The 13,907-nt window shown below is 36.8% G+C and overlaps 1 protein-coding gene across 1 annotated transcript in view; it reads left to right on the plus strand.

The window, feature by feature from the left end:
* The window catches only part of PTPN13 (protein tyrosine phosphatase non-receptor type 13), a 168,840-nt gene that overhangs the window by 27,624 nt on the left and 127,309 nt on the right, over nucleotides 1-13,907 (plus strand). Inside the window, exons 2-4 of the mRNA XM_090266264.1 lie at nucleotides 675-853; nucleotides 2,856-2,921; nucleotides 11,675-11,860. Of these exons, the coding sequence (XP_090122390.1) occupies nucleotides 675-853; nucleotides 2,856-2,921; nucleotides 11,675-11,860 (431 nt within the window). The remainder of the gene's footprint in view (nucleotides 1-674; nucleotides 854-2,855; nucleotides 2,922-11,674; nucleotides 11,861-13,907) is intronic.

Here is a 13,907-nt window from a genome sequence, read left to right on the forward strand (position 1 = left end):
TACAAACTGCCTGAAATTCTAATGGAATAATGAGCAAATGCAAACAAAACATAATCCAAGTTCGGACAAATATATCTTGACATGCAAAAAAAACCTTTCATTGTAGTTGGAAGCTTTAATAACTCCAAATTTGATTATCAATTGAATTATTTTCCATCAGTTTGAGATCACTATAATTTAAGTCAAGTAATCCTAACCTGTGGTCAATAAATGGGCTACAAGAATATCTATGAACCCCCTTTGTATACAGAATTTTGTTTTTATAGGCAATTTCCTTACAAGAGAGATCATAGTGTTCACCCTATTCTCAAAGGAATCCATGATTCCTCCTCAAAGTTTAAGAACTACTGATCCTTATATCTATCTACCTCACTATGATAAAGTACTTAAACCAGCTTAAGTCCTACAACTGGCAATGCAAGTTCTCTATTTATAGTTTTTAAGATCTGTCGTCTGGATTTTAAAAGATTAAGCCAAATCAAGGTATTGTTGTTAATAACGCTAGTAGTAGTAGATATATGAAACTCTCCTTTGACTTGGTGTACATAGCTTTACAGTTACCATATAATATGAATAGGCTGGGATACTCATTTAAGTGATCTGTAGTTCCTCTGATTATAATTTTAAGCAGTTATCTTTCTTTTTTCCTTTTCTTTTGTGTGGTTACAAACCAGTGAGTATAGCTGATCCTGCTGCCCTTGGCTTTATCATTTCTCCGTGGTCTCTGCTGTTGCTGCCATCTGGTAGTGTGTCATTTACAGATGAAAATATTTCCAACCAGGATCTTCGAGCATTCACTGCACCAGAGGTTCTTCAAAATCAATCACTAACTTCTCTCTCAGATGTTGAGAAGGTAACTGTTAAATTTTTTTTTCAGTTGATTTTGTTTTATATTTTGTTGAGGATTGGAAAAGTAAAGACACTGGTCTACCCTATCTCAACTCTTGGAAGAAAAATGCATTGATTTTATAATAATAGTGTGTTTTAAGAAGTTCATGTTCATATTTATTTTAAGAATTCAAAATTGTTTTATAAAAGTTTACAGATCTAAAAAATATATAAAGAAGTGTAATGCCATTATTAACTGATGTTTACAAATAGTTATTTAATACTAACTGTGTATGAAACATGCTCATAAGGAAGACAAAAAATAACAAAAAGTTGGTCTTGATCAACATGTATAGAACAATCTGTAGTATATGGCAAAATGAAATAAATGCTATATGGAGGTATAAAATATTTTAGGAATCTAGAGGATGAACAATTAATTTTTAGTGTATAACATATATGACAGAGAAGGCAGTGGTATTTGTGTTGGGCTTTGTAGAATGTGTAGAATTTAGAAAAGTGAAAATAGGCATTTCACTCAGGGTTATTAGTATGTGGAATGACAGGTAAGCAATTGCATTTCACTCAGGGTTATTAGTATGTGGAATGAAAGGTAAGCAGTTATCCACTGTGATGGGAGAATGTTTGATTAGACCAACTAGGCTAGAGCATTAGCTACCTGAAAGGGCTGTGTGCTTAGGGAAAGAAAGGAAAGCTGTAGGCCTCAGTAAAGAAGATTCCAAATGCCAGAACTTGAGGCTTTCTTCTGAGACAGTTGTGAGCTATCCTATTTTTAGGAGAGTGATATGATGTGATTTTTTTTTTTTTTTTTAATTTCAGAGGGTAAGTTTGAGAATAGTGGATAACTAGTGAGATGAAAGATTATATGTGTAGGAATCTAACTGGAGAGTAATAATATAGGAAAAAGAACTGAATATAGGATACAGTGGAAGCAAGGCTGGCAGAGTTTGACAAATCATTTGATAGAATAATGAAGAAGGAAAAGTTTATGATAAAAATATTCAGTGTAAGGATGTAATGCCATTGTCAAGGCTATGAAAACATTTGAGACATTTGTGTAGCAGGCTGTACTAATTTAGCTATGAAACTTCAGAGAATTCAGTATTGGCTATAAATATAATTTCTCCTGTGGCATTACACAGAAGCACAAAGATTAACCCAATAAATTGCAAGTAGTAAAATTGTTAAATCAAAAAGCATGAGATCTTTTCTGACTCTGCTTTGTTCTCTATCTACTATCCCATGCATTCATAATAATAAAAAAAAAAATGCTATTCAAAACTGCAATGAGTTTTTTTTCTCACTTCAGATTGTCAAAAATCCAAATATTCATCACTCATTCTATGGACAAACCTTGTGAAAACCTCCTATATGTTTCTGGTAGAAATGCAAAATAATGCAATTTCTATGTAGGGAAATCTGACAATATGTGTCAATGTTACAGATGATTTACCTTTTATCCATAATTTCAAAGAATCAATTCAAGAGAAATACCTGCATGTACAAAATGACATATCACAAGATTGTTTGCTGAAACATTATTTATAATAGTAAAACTTGGGAAAATCCTAATTGCCATTAATAACAGATTGGCTAAATAAACAGTGTGACAGCCACAAAATGGAGTTCTACACAGTACTAAAAAAGGATCTCTAAGCATTGATATGGAAATAGTTCTCCTACTAAATTAAAAATGCAAGTAATTTTTAAAGTTCCTGACCTTTTTAAAAAGAAGGTGAAAATAAGAATGTATATTCATTTTTGCTTGAGTTTGCATAAAGAAACTTTAATGTAAATGATAACTAGTAAAAATGGTTACTCATAGAGGATGGGCTGGGAAATGAGGGCAGGGGAAATCTCAGTTTTATAAAAAATATGAAATTATGATTTTCTCATTATGCGTTATACTTTCTTTGGAACAAAATCTTATGAATATAGTACTTACCAAATTTAAATTTTAAATTTTGTTTTACCATAAAATGACTTCTTAAAAATTATATTTCTAGATCCATATTTATTCTCTTGGAATGACATTGTATTGGGGGGCTGATCATGAAGTACCTCAGAGCCAAGTAAGTCAAATCATTACATTTGTACAACTGTACACTTTTTAAAAAGCTCTTCCATGTGTTCATTGCAGCATTATTTACAATAGCTAAGATATGGAAGCAATCCAAGAGCCCATCAGTAGATGAATGGATGTAAAAGATGTGGGGTACATATATATATACAATGGAATATTACTTGGCCACAAAAAAGAATAAAATCTTATCATTTGCGACTATGGATGGACCTAGACGGTATTATGCTAAGTGAAATAAGTCAGTCAGAGAAAGACAAATACCATATGATTTCACTTATATGTGGAATCTAAAGAACAACATAAATGAACAAAAAAATAGAAGCAGACTCATAGATAGAAAATTCCGATGGTTGCCAGATGGTAAAGGGATTGGGGGACTGGGTGAAAAAGGTGAAAGGATTAAAAAGTACAAATTGGCAGTTACAGAATAGTCACAGGGATATGAAGTACAACATAGGGAATAGTCCATCGTCGTCGTCATCGTCGTCGTCGTCGTCGTCGGCAGCCGTCCGTCTCGAGAGACGATGGTGTAGCTTCTTAAGAGTCTATCTGCATCGCCGAGAATGGCTGTGCAGTCCGACTCGGGAGTGACACGGTATCTGTCTCCTTCCGTGTTGAATCGACATCTTGTGATGACGCTGGAGTGTCCTCTCCAGTGAAGCTGAAGCTACAGAGCCTGGGCAGGGTGATATGGAGGGTCTGCTGTTGCCCATGCATCAGACCTCCCCTCTCTTCGCAGCTGAAGGGTCCAAGGGAAAGACGGAGTCAATACAGCTTGGCTTCAGGTGCGCCGCAGGAGTTGCCGGTGTTGACTACAACGTCGAACCGCCTTAGGGACTCCGGCTCCGGATTTTCTGTCGGGGTTTACTCCCTTAGCCTTTCCCCTGAAGAGGTATGCCGCAAGGCAGCAGAGGTTTTTTGGAGTCAGAGTTTTCCTTCTCTGATGTGCCCTGACTGGAAGATCGAACCAGCGACACTTAGCTCGCAGGCCGACGCTCAATCCACTGAGCCAAACCAGCCAGGGTCAGGGAATAGTCCATAATATTGTGGTAACTATGTATGATGCCAGGTGGGTACTGGAAATATCAGGAAAAACACTTTGTAAAGTATATGGTTGTCTAATAACTATGGTGTACACCTAAAATACATACAAAATAATATTGAATGTAAACTGTAATTGAAAAATAAAATTAAAAAAGGTCTTTCATGTATTTATTTGTGTTCTATAGCATTTCTGTGTTTGTTGACCACATTAATAATGTCACACTCTCAGAATGAAATAATAATAAAGTACTAAAGAAATTATTTTTTTAAAATATTCTAGAATTTTAGCAGTCACTACCCAGGTTTCAACAATCCAGCCTCTTCAAAAATTATAGCAAGAGAAATAGGAGTGTACTTTGTTTATTCTAATTTAATGAGTGATAAGGAAGAATTGTAAACGTCCTTTTTTTTTTTTTTTTACAACCATCACCACTATTTATTTTTAGAACTTCTTCATAATTCCAAGTAGAAATTGTGCAACCATTAAGCAGTAACTCCCCATTTCCCTCCCATCAGGCCCTGGTAGTTTCTAATCTACTTTCTGTTCCCTAGGAATTTATGTATTTGGGATATTTTATACAAATTAGATATGTTCATACAATATTGAAATTATGCAATATTATCCTTTTGTATCTGGCTTATTTTACTTAACAGTGTTTTCAAGTTTCATCCATGTTGTAGCATGCATCAGTGTTTTATTCCTTTATATGGCTGTATAATATTCCATTGTATAGATATAGCACATTTTGTTTATCCGTTTGTCTGTTGATGAACACTTGGGCTGCTTCCACCTTTTGATTGCTGTGAATAATGCATATATTAATATTGGTGTACAATTACCTGATTGTGTACCTGTTTTCAAGCCTTCTCACTCTATTGATAGGGTCTATTTTTTAACTGGGTTATTCGTCTTTTATCATTAAGTTATATTAGCTCTTCATATTTTCTAGATACAAGTCCCTTATATCTGTAAATGATTTGCAAAATTCTGCTCCCATTGTATGGGATTTCTTTTCACTTTCTTCTGTTGTCCTTTGAGGCACAGACATTTTTAAAAATGGAATCTTTATTTTAATTTTTTCCATCACCCTTTAGTCTGTTTATACACCCTCCCCCCTGCAGTGACCACACTGTTGTCCATGTACATGAGTCCTTTTCCCTTTTTGCTCAATCCCTGCATCCTCTAACCCCACCCCAACAACTAACATCCTGCTCTTCATCTATGAGTCTCCCCATTTTTTTTCCCCCAGTTTGTTCACTAGATTACACATATGAGTTAAATCATATGGTATTTGTCTTTCTCTGACTGGCTTATTTCAGTTAGCATAATGGATGGACCTGGAGAACATTATGTAAACGGCTTTGATTTTATATTCTTATACTGAGAGTGATAACCTTTTGGGGGACAAAAACTGTATGACTAGTAACTCTTATGTCTCAGAGTATGGTTCATACTTCATTACATTACTTTTTTCTCTCTTCACTTTAAATGCATCACTACCCCTACAGTAGCAGACACAGATATTAAAGTAACACTGAGCTCTTGGGTTCCTACGACTCTCGGGCTGCTTCTAGTCTTTATTATCTACACAATTCTGATTCCTAAAAACCCAATATAAACAAAGTAGTAAATAGTAATTGAAATTTTTTAAACTAACTATATTTCATTAAAGCAAAGATGTAGCATATTAGAGTTAGGTTTTATTATAGGCATTTAAAAGTCAAAAGCATAAATAACAAGGTGTGTTTTTTTATTGAATTAAGAAGTTACAAAAATTTTAGGCTTTTATTCTAAAATTTAAATATCATAAGATCTATGAAAGATGAACGGATTACACCTAGTGAAATTGAAGCAGTAATAAACAAAAAAAACCTCCCAACAAACAAAAGCCCTGGATGGATGGCTTCACAGGTGAATTTTACCAAACATTCCAAGAACTCACACTTCTGCTTTTCAAACTATTTGAAAAATTTCAAGAGGAAAGAAGGCATCCAAGCTCATTTCATGAGGCCAGCATTATACTAATTCCAAAACTAGATAAAGACACTACAAAGAAAGAAAATTATAGGCCAATATCCCTGATGAACATAGATGCTAAAATCCTCAACAATATATTAGCAAACAGAATACAGCAATGCATCAGAAAGATCATATACCATGATCAAGTGGGATTAATTCAGGGAATGCAAGGTTGGCACGACATTCACAAATCAATAAATGTGATTCACCACATAAACAAAATGAAGGATAAAAATCACATGATCATATCAATAGATGCAGAAGAAGCATTTGATAAAATCCAGCAACCATTTAGGATAAAAACTCACAGCAAAGTGGAAATAGAGGGAACATACCTAAACATAATAAAGACCATATATGACAGATCCACTGCCAGCAAAAACTACAAGCATTCTTCTTAAGATCAGGAACAAGACAAGGATGTCTGCTTTCACTTCTTATTAAGATATTACTGGAAGTCCTAGCCACAGCAATCAGACAGGAAGAAAAAAAAAAAGGTATCCAAATTGGAAAGGGGGAAATAAAACTGTCTTTATTTATAGATGACATGATACTGTATGTAGAGAACCCCAAATACTCCATCAAAAAATACTACTGGAAGTGAGAAATGAATTGAGCAAAGTAGCAAATTAATATCCAGAAAGCAGTTGCATTTTTATACACCAATAACAAACTAAGAGAAAGGGAAATTAAGAAATCTATCCCGACTTCCAGCCAAGATGGAGGCCTAGACTGACACGCTCTGTCTCCCTCCATAACTAAGAAGGATTACAACTACCTCAAAACTAGAGACAACCATAAGTTCCAGAAAATAAAGCTACATGGAAGTCCAACATATGAAATTATACAACAAGTAGTTTTCGTCTGGATGGGTAGGAGGGGCGAAGCCGGGGCGGAGAGGTCAAGCTGTGCTAGTGGCAGCAGCTGCGCGACAGGCAGCAGGACGGCGGTAAGCACAGACACCCGTGTTTAAGAGGAGGCGAGAAGCGCCTGGGGAGCACCCCCGGCTGCAGACCAAACCCAACAGCTCGCGATTCCAATGCCAGGGAAGGCAGACCCCATTGCCTCAGACTGTGAGGCCCAGAGGGTAGAGGGTGTGGGGATGGAGGCGGAGGCTCCCAGTCTGTCAGCGAAGAGTGAATGGCAGGAATCCATCTTGGACCCCTGTCCCCACACAAAGCACCACAGTGTGGTGAGAAGGGTTGCATGGTAGTGACAAGTGCACGTGGCTCTGCCCCCTGTAGCTTAGGAGGTGTGACAGCCCCACCCAGGAAGCAAAGGCAAACACAAAACTGTCAGGATGGCAGTGATCATGATAGAGATTCCAATCAAGCAGCTGACCAGACAGCAAATATATGATCATCGGACCAGGAGATAGATATTCTTTCTGAGGCTCAGTTCAGAGCTATAGTTATAAGAAAGCTTACAGACCTAACAGTGGATCTTAAACAAGACGGGGAAGGAATGAAGACTAGTCCTGCTGAACTGAACAAAAACACATACGAAACAAGTGGTAAGGGAAGGAAAACAAGGGATCAAATCAACAAATCGAAACATAGGGAAGGAACAAACAGTCAACCAGTGCAGAAAGAGGAAACAAAAGGTAAGGAAAATGAGGAGAGGCTCAGAAACCTATGGAAAGCTATAAGTGAGCTAACATCTGAATCATAGGGTTGCCAGAGGTGAAGAAGAAGAACTAGAAATTGAAAAATTATGTGAAAACATAATGAAGCAGAACTTCCCTAACTTAGGGAAAGAAATAGACTTACAGGTCCAGGAAGCACAGAGAGTTAAAAAAAAAAAAGAAAAACTGGACCTAGGGGTAACCATATCAAGACACATTATAATCAAAATGTCAAAAATTAAGGATAAGGAGAGAATGTTAAAAGCAGCAAGAGAGAAGAAGAGAATTATGTACAAAGGGGTCCCAATTAGACTATCAGTGGATTTCTCAAAAGAAACTCTGCAGGCAAGAAGGGACTGGAAAGAGATTTTCAAAGTAATGAAAAGCAAAAACCTACAACCACGAATACTCTATTCAGCGAAGCTGTCATTCAAAATAGAAGGGCAGAGAAAGTGCTTCCAGGACAAAGTAAAACTGAAGGAGTTCATCAGATCCAAACCACTGTTATATGAAATGTTAAAGGGACTGGTTTAGAAGAAGGAGGATCAAACTATGAACATTAAAATGAAAACTGTATCACAACAACCAAGAACAGAAGCTAGGGAATCAAAACAAAGGCAAACTAAGGCAATGAGAGGGAAAAAGAATTATAGGTATGGGGAACATATTGGGGGGAGGTCAGTGGGAAGGGGGAAGGGAGAAAAGGCAGAGAGATGATGCAGGAATTAAGAAGCATAGTAGGAGGGAATGGATTAGACAGGAAGAGGTTGAGAGAACTATATGCACAACCAGTGGGCGTGGACTAAGGGGGGGAACAACTGCATAGAGGGGGGGGGTCACTGGGTTGAGGGGAACAAAGGGAAAGGAAATTGGGACAACTGTAACAGCATATTCAATAAAGCATATTTTTAAAAAGAAAAAGAAACTCCCATTCAAAATTGCATCAAAAAGACTAAAATTACCTAGGAATAAACCTAGTCAAAGATGTGAAAGACCTGTACAAGGAAAATTATAAGACACTGAATAAAGAAATTGAATAAGATACAAATAAGTGGAAGCAGAAACGTGTTCATGGAACAGAGAATTAACTGATTAAAATGTCCATACTACCCAAAGCAATCTATAGATACAATGCAATTCCTATCAGGATTTCAATGACATACTTCACAGGACTAGAACAAATAATTCAAAAATGCATATGGAACCATAAAAGGCCCCACATAGTCACAACGATCCTTAGAAAGAATAACAAAGTTGGATGAATCATGCTACCTAATATGGAACTATACTATAATGCCATAGTAAACAAAACAGCATGGTTCTGGCATAAAAAAGACACATAGATCAGTGGAACAGAATAGAGAGTCCAAAAATAAATCTACACCTTTATAGTCAATAAATATTTAACAGAGGAAACAAGTACATCCAGCGGCTTAAAGATCGTTTATTCAGTAAATGGTGTTTAGAAAATTAGACACATGTGCAGAAAAATGAAACTAGACCACCTTCTTACACCCACCCAATAATACATTCAAAATGGGTCAAAGACTTAAATGTTTGACCTGATACCATAAAAATCCTGGAAGAAATCATAAGCGGCAGAATATTGGATGTTATTCATAGCAATATTTTATCTGGTATATCTCTCGTGCAAGGGAAACAAAAGAAAAAATAAACAAATGGGACTATATCGAACTAAAAATGTTTTGCACAGTAAAGGAAATTATGAACAAAATAAATAGACAACCCACAGAATAGGAGAACATATTCACCAATATATCTAATAAGGAGTTAATTTCCAAAATTTATGAAGTACTTAACAAAACCCAACACCAAAAAACCAAACAACCCAATTTAAAAATGGGCATAGGACCTGCATAGATGTTTCCCCAAAGAGGACATACAGATGGCCATTAGACACATGAAAAGATGCTCAATGTCACTAATCATCAAATGCAAATTAAAACCACAGTGAGATACCATCTCACACCTGTCAGAAAAGCTATCATCAGTAAGTCAACAAACAATAAGTGCTGGTGAGGATATGGAGAAAGGGGAACTCTTTTGCACTGTTGGTGGGAATGCAGATTGGTACAGCCACGGTGGGAAGCAGTGTGGAGATGCCTCAAAAAATTTAAAATAGATCTGCATTTGGACCCAGTGATCCCACTTCTGGGAATACATCTGAAGGATCCCAAAACGCTAATTCAGATGAACAAAAGAAGCCCTATATTCAGTGCAGCGTTATTTAAAATCACCAAGATATGGAAGCAGCCCAAGTGTGCATCAGTTGGTGAGTGGATACAACAACTATTGGACATTTACACAATGGAATTCTACTCACCTGTAGAAAGAAGAAAATTTTACCTCTTGCAATGGTATGGATGGACCCAGAGAACATGATGCTAAGTGAAATAAGCCGTTCAGAGAAAGACAGATACCATATGATTTCACTTATATATGGAATCTAATGAACAAACTGAAGTAACAAGCAAAACAGGGACGGACTCATAGTAGAGAGCAGTTGATAGCTAGTGGTGGGGGTGGGGCGGGGGTTAGGGGGTGGAGGGATTGAGCATAAAGGTAAAAGGACTCATGGACAACAGTATGGTGATTGCTGGGGGGAGAAGGGTATAAGGGGACTTAAATGGTAAAGGGAAAAAAATACAAGTAAATTAAATATAAAAATGAAAGATGAACAATAGTCTTCAACTTGATTTGGTGTCTTTGTACATCATGAAAAATACTGTGTAATACAGTTCAATTCTATAAATATAAATGAGAAAGTAAATTATTACTAAGCATATTGGTATCATATATTTTACACCCTAACTTATATGTAAAATGTGATCACAGCCTATAACTAATACGTTATACTTTTCTGGTAACTGAAAACAAGGTCAGTGTCAATAATGCATAAATTACAGGGACAGTATAAACTTTTACCTGTATTTTGCTATCAGAAATAATTATTTTGGAAATATTAAATATTCAGAAGTATTTATTAAATGCCCACCTGTTTTAGACACTCTACTAGACACTAGGAATATCATGGCCCAGGCCTGCAGAGTCCATTCATGGGTACATACAACTAATAACCAATTGCTGCACAATGTTATGAATGCTATGTAAGGGTAAATGCAGGGTGCTTGGAAAAGCAGAGTTAGAGTCTAACTGGACCCAAAGGGTTAGAATATAAAGGAGATTGTGTCCAAGTTGTATCTAAAATACGATGTAATGCCCAAATGGAGGAGAAATGAAAGGGCCACAGGGAAAGTGTATGTTTAAACCAAAGGAGACATATCAGTTTTAACTCCATCAGTCCTCACAGTGGGCCCTGGCTGGTTTGGCTCAGTGGATTGAGCGTCGGCCTGCGAGCTAAGTGTCGCTGGTTCGATCTTCCAGTCAGGGTACATCAGAGAAGGAAAACTCTGACACCAAAAAACCTCCGCTGCCTTGCGGCATACCTCTTCAGGGGAAAGGCTAAGGGAGTAAACCCCGACAGAAAATCCGGAGCCGGAGTCCCTAAGTCGGTTTGATGTTGTAGTCAACACCGGCAACTCCTGCGGCGCACCTGAAGCCAAGCTGTATCGACTCCGTCTTTCCCTTGGACCCTTCAGCTGCGAAGAGAGGGGGGGTCTGCTGCATGGGCAACAGCAGACCCTCCGTATTACCCTGCCCAGGCTCTGTACATTTTATTGAATATTAGGAAATTGTTTATTCCCCTAAAATGGTGTATATACAGTATCTATTGACCAAAATATTTGAATAATTGAAGAATTCCATTTCTTTATCATACAGAAAACACCCAGAATTTTTCTATAATACTTCCTATGTTGGGAGATGTATGTTAATGATCTGCTAATAATTTTTTTGGAATGTCAAAGTATAAAATGCAGTAAAATAAATATACTACTAGATAAGGAATTAAGTTCCTCCAAGTATTTAAAGTGTGTTTGTTTTGGTTTCTGTGACTCCTACAATGGCTTGTCTCATTAAATTTGTAAGATTTACTCACACTTATCAATGTGGCTTCTCTCTTCTTTATATTCAGCCTATCAAACTTGGAGATCATCTCAACAGCATCCTGCTTGGAATGTGTGAGGATGTTATTTATGCTCGGGTTTCTGTTCGGACCGTCCTGGATGCCTGCAGTGCCCACATCAGGAACAGCAATTGTGCGCCTTCGTTTTCCTCTGTGAGACAGTTGGTAACACTGGTTCTGGGAAATCTTTCTGGGGTAAGCTGCCGCTCTCACTGGTACATATAGTCATATTTTTAAATGTAGTGTATCACAATATTTCCTTTAACGATATTTTATAGGTTGCACTTTCTCACTGAAGGCTAGGAACAAGAGATTGAATTACTTTTTCTAATGGTAATTATTTATTTGAAACAAGATTATAAGCCTAGTGCAATAACTTTGTTTCCTAGCTTTTATGAGACCTAGTTTTTTAGACTTTTAATTCAGAAAGTGTCATAGAATCACAGCATATTAGAGCTGAAAATGTCTGCTCTTGCCTCATGTTTTGTTTATTATGAAAAATGCATTAATATGAAAAATGGGTTTTAGAATTATTTAACTGTGCTTTCTGTTGCTTCATTCTTCTTTCTTGGTCACTTATTTGTCTGGGCTCCTTAGATGTTCCCCAAACCCTCCCCTCCTTTGCTCAACACTGGCGCCTGGTGTGGGGGATGAGGTAGCGGGCACGTGTGTATTCCTGCCTTATGGCCCCAAACCTGGACTCTTCCACTTTCCCTCTTGTCTTGGATATGAAGAATCCTAAGAATTACAAACTATATGGTAGTCCCACCTCTGTCCTAGTTTAGATACACCTTGGGTTTTGATATCTAATCTATATCTAAACTTTATGTGTTCTTACCCTTTAGGGTTATGGTCCCTGACTATAATATAACTCTCTGCCCTTTGTGTGAGCTACATATTTACCACTGTCACACATGTTCTTCCTGGCTTCCTCATCCTAGAAGTGTAGTTTTGCCATCTTAACCAGGATGTCATATGGCTGGCAGGAGTATATCCAAATTCCGCATACTTTGGCAGTTGTTAAGAAACAGGCTCAGAGGTGCTTCTAGGTATATTGTTGGTAAACTATACCCCATGGAGCCTTTGCAGTTCTAAATGAAGGGGAAAGCAGGTTGTAGAAGCTGAGTAAATGGGGTTCTTGACTGCGTATTTCCCTTCCTTAACTACAGCTGCTCCACTTTTATTTGATTTATTTGTTCATATTACTGCCTGTGATTTTTTTGATAAAGGTAAAGCTACTAAAAATCTATGAAAGCCCTCTATCCAAACCAAGATTTCCTACATATTTTCAAACATATTTTTGTTTTAAAAAAATTTCTCTTTGATTAAATAAGCTTGAGGAAAAACTATTTAAGGGAAATTGTTTTCACTGCAGAATTTCTCAGAGCCTTTATTACTAACCTTCAGGAGAGACAGGCATATAAGTGAAACATTCCCTAAACATATTGGGGTCTTATTTCAGATCTTCTTATAACACTCTCTTTGAGAACTATTTACCAATATTAACTTCTTCACTTTATAAATAAAATTGAGACACAGTTTATGGGATTTATGTTTCTTGGTAGTCAGTCCAGGGATTTTTCTATTACACCGCACCTCTAAGACTTTTGATCTATTTGCTGATTTTACTCCTATGGTAAAATTGCTGGAAATATTTTTTCTTTCTGTTTCCATGAAAAAAATATTTCTCCATGAAATAATTTCCCATATTAGATAAAAGATCTCCATCCATTTAGTGTTTATTACAATAGCTATATATTGCTCATCTACATATGAAATCTGTGCTAGATACTATAGGAGATACGAATTTGAATAGAATATACTATGCAGTCTAAGAACTCTTATTTAAAGTTCTACATCCATTTGCTTAGTTATAAAAATAGAACAAAGAACAGAATAGCAATCAATAGGGGGGAGGGGAGAGGGAGAGAAGGGGGATAAGTAAGGGAAGGGTTTAGTCAAAGAACATATATAAATGACTCATGGACATGGACAACGGGGAGGGATATGATTGCGGGAGAGGGGGTGGGTTGGGTGGGGGAGAGAAATTGGGAGAAAAAGGGACAACTGTAATTGAAAAACCAAAAATAAAAAAAAAAATGTAAAGAAAGTTATGAAAAGTAACATAGTAAAATTTTTCAAAGCTGTGGGGAAAAGGATACAAGGTATGACCGCATTGAAAATCAGCACTTCGAACTAGATCCTATAGATGAGACAGAAAGAGTAACCCAGGCAGAAGGAA

The sequence above is a fragment of the Furipterus horrens genome, unplaced genomic scaffold, assembly GCF_987537825.1.
Source record: "Furipterus horrens unplaced genomic scaffold, mFurHor1.1.pri manual_scaffold_2, whole genome shotgun sequence".
NCBI lineage: Eukaryota > Metazoa > Chordata > Mammalia > Chiroptera > Furipteridae > Furipterus > Furipterus horrens.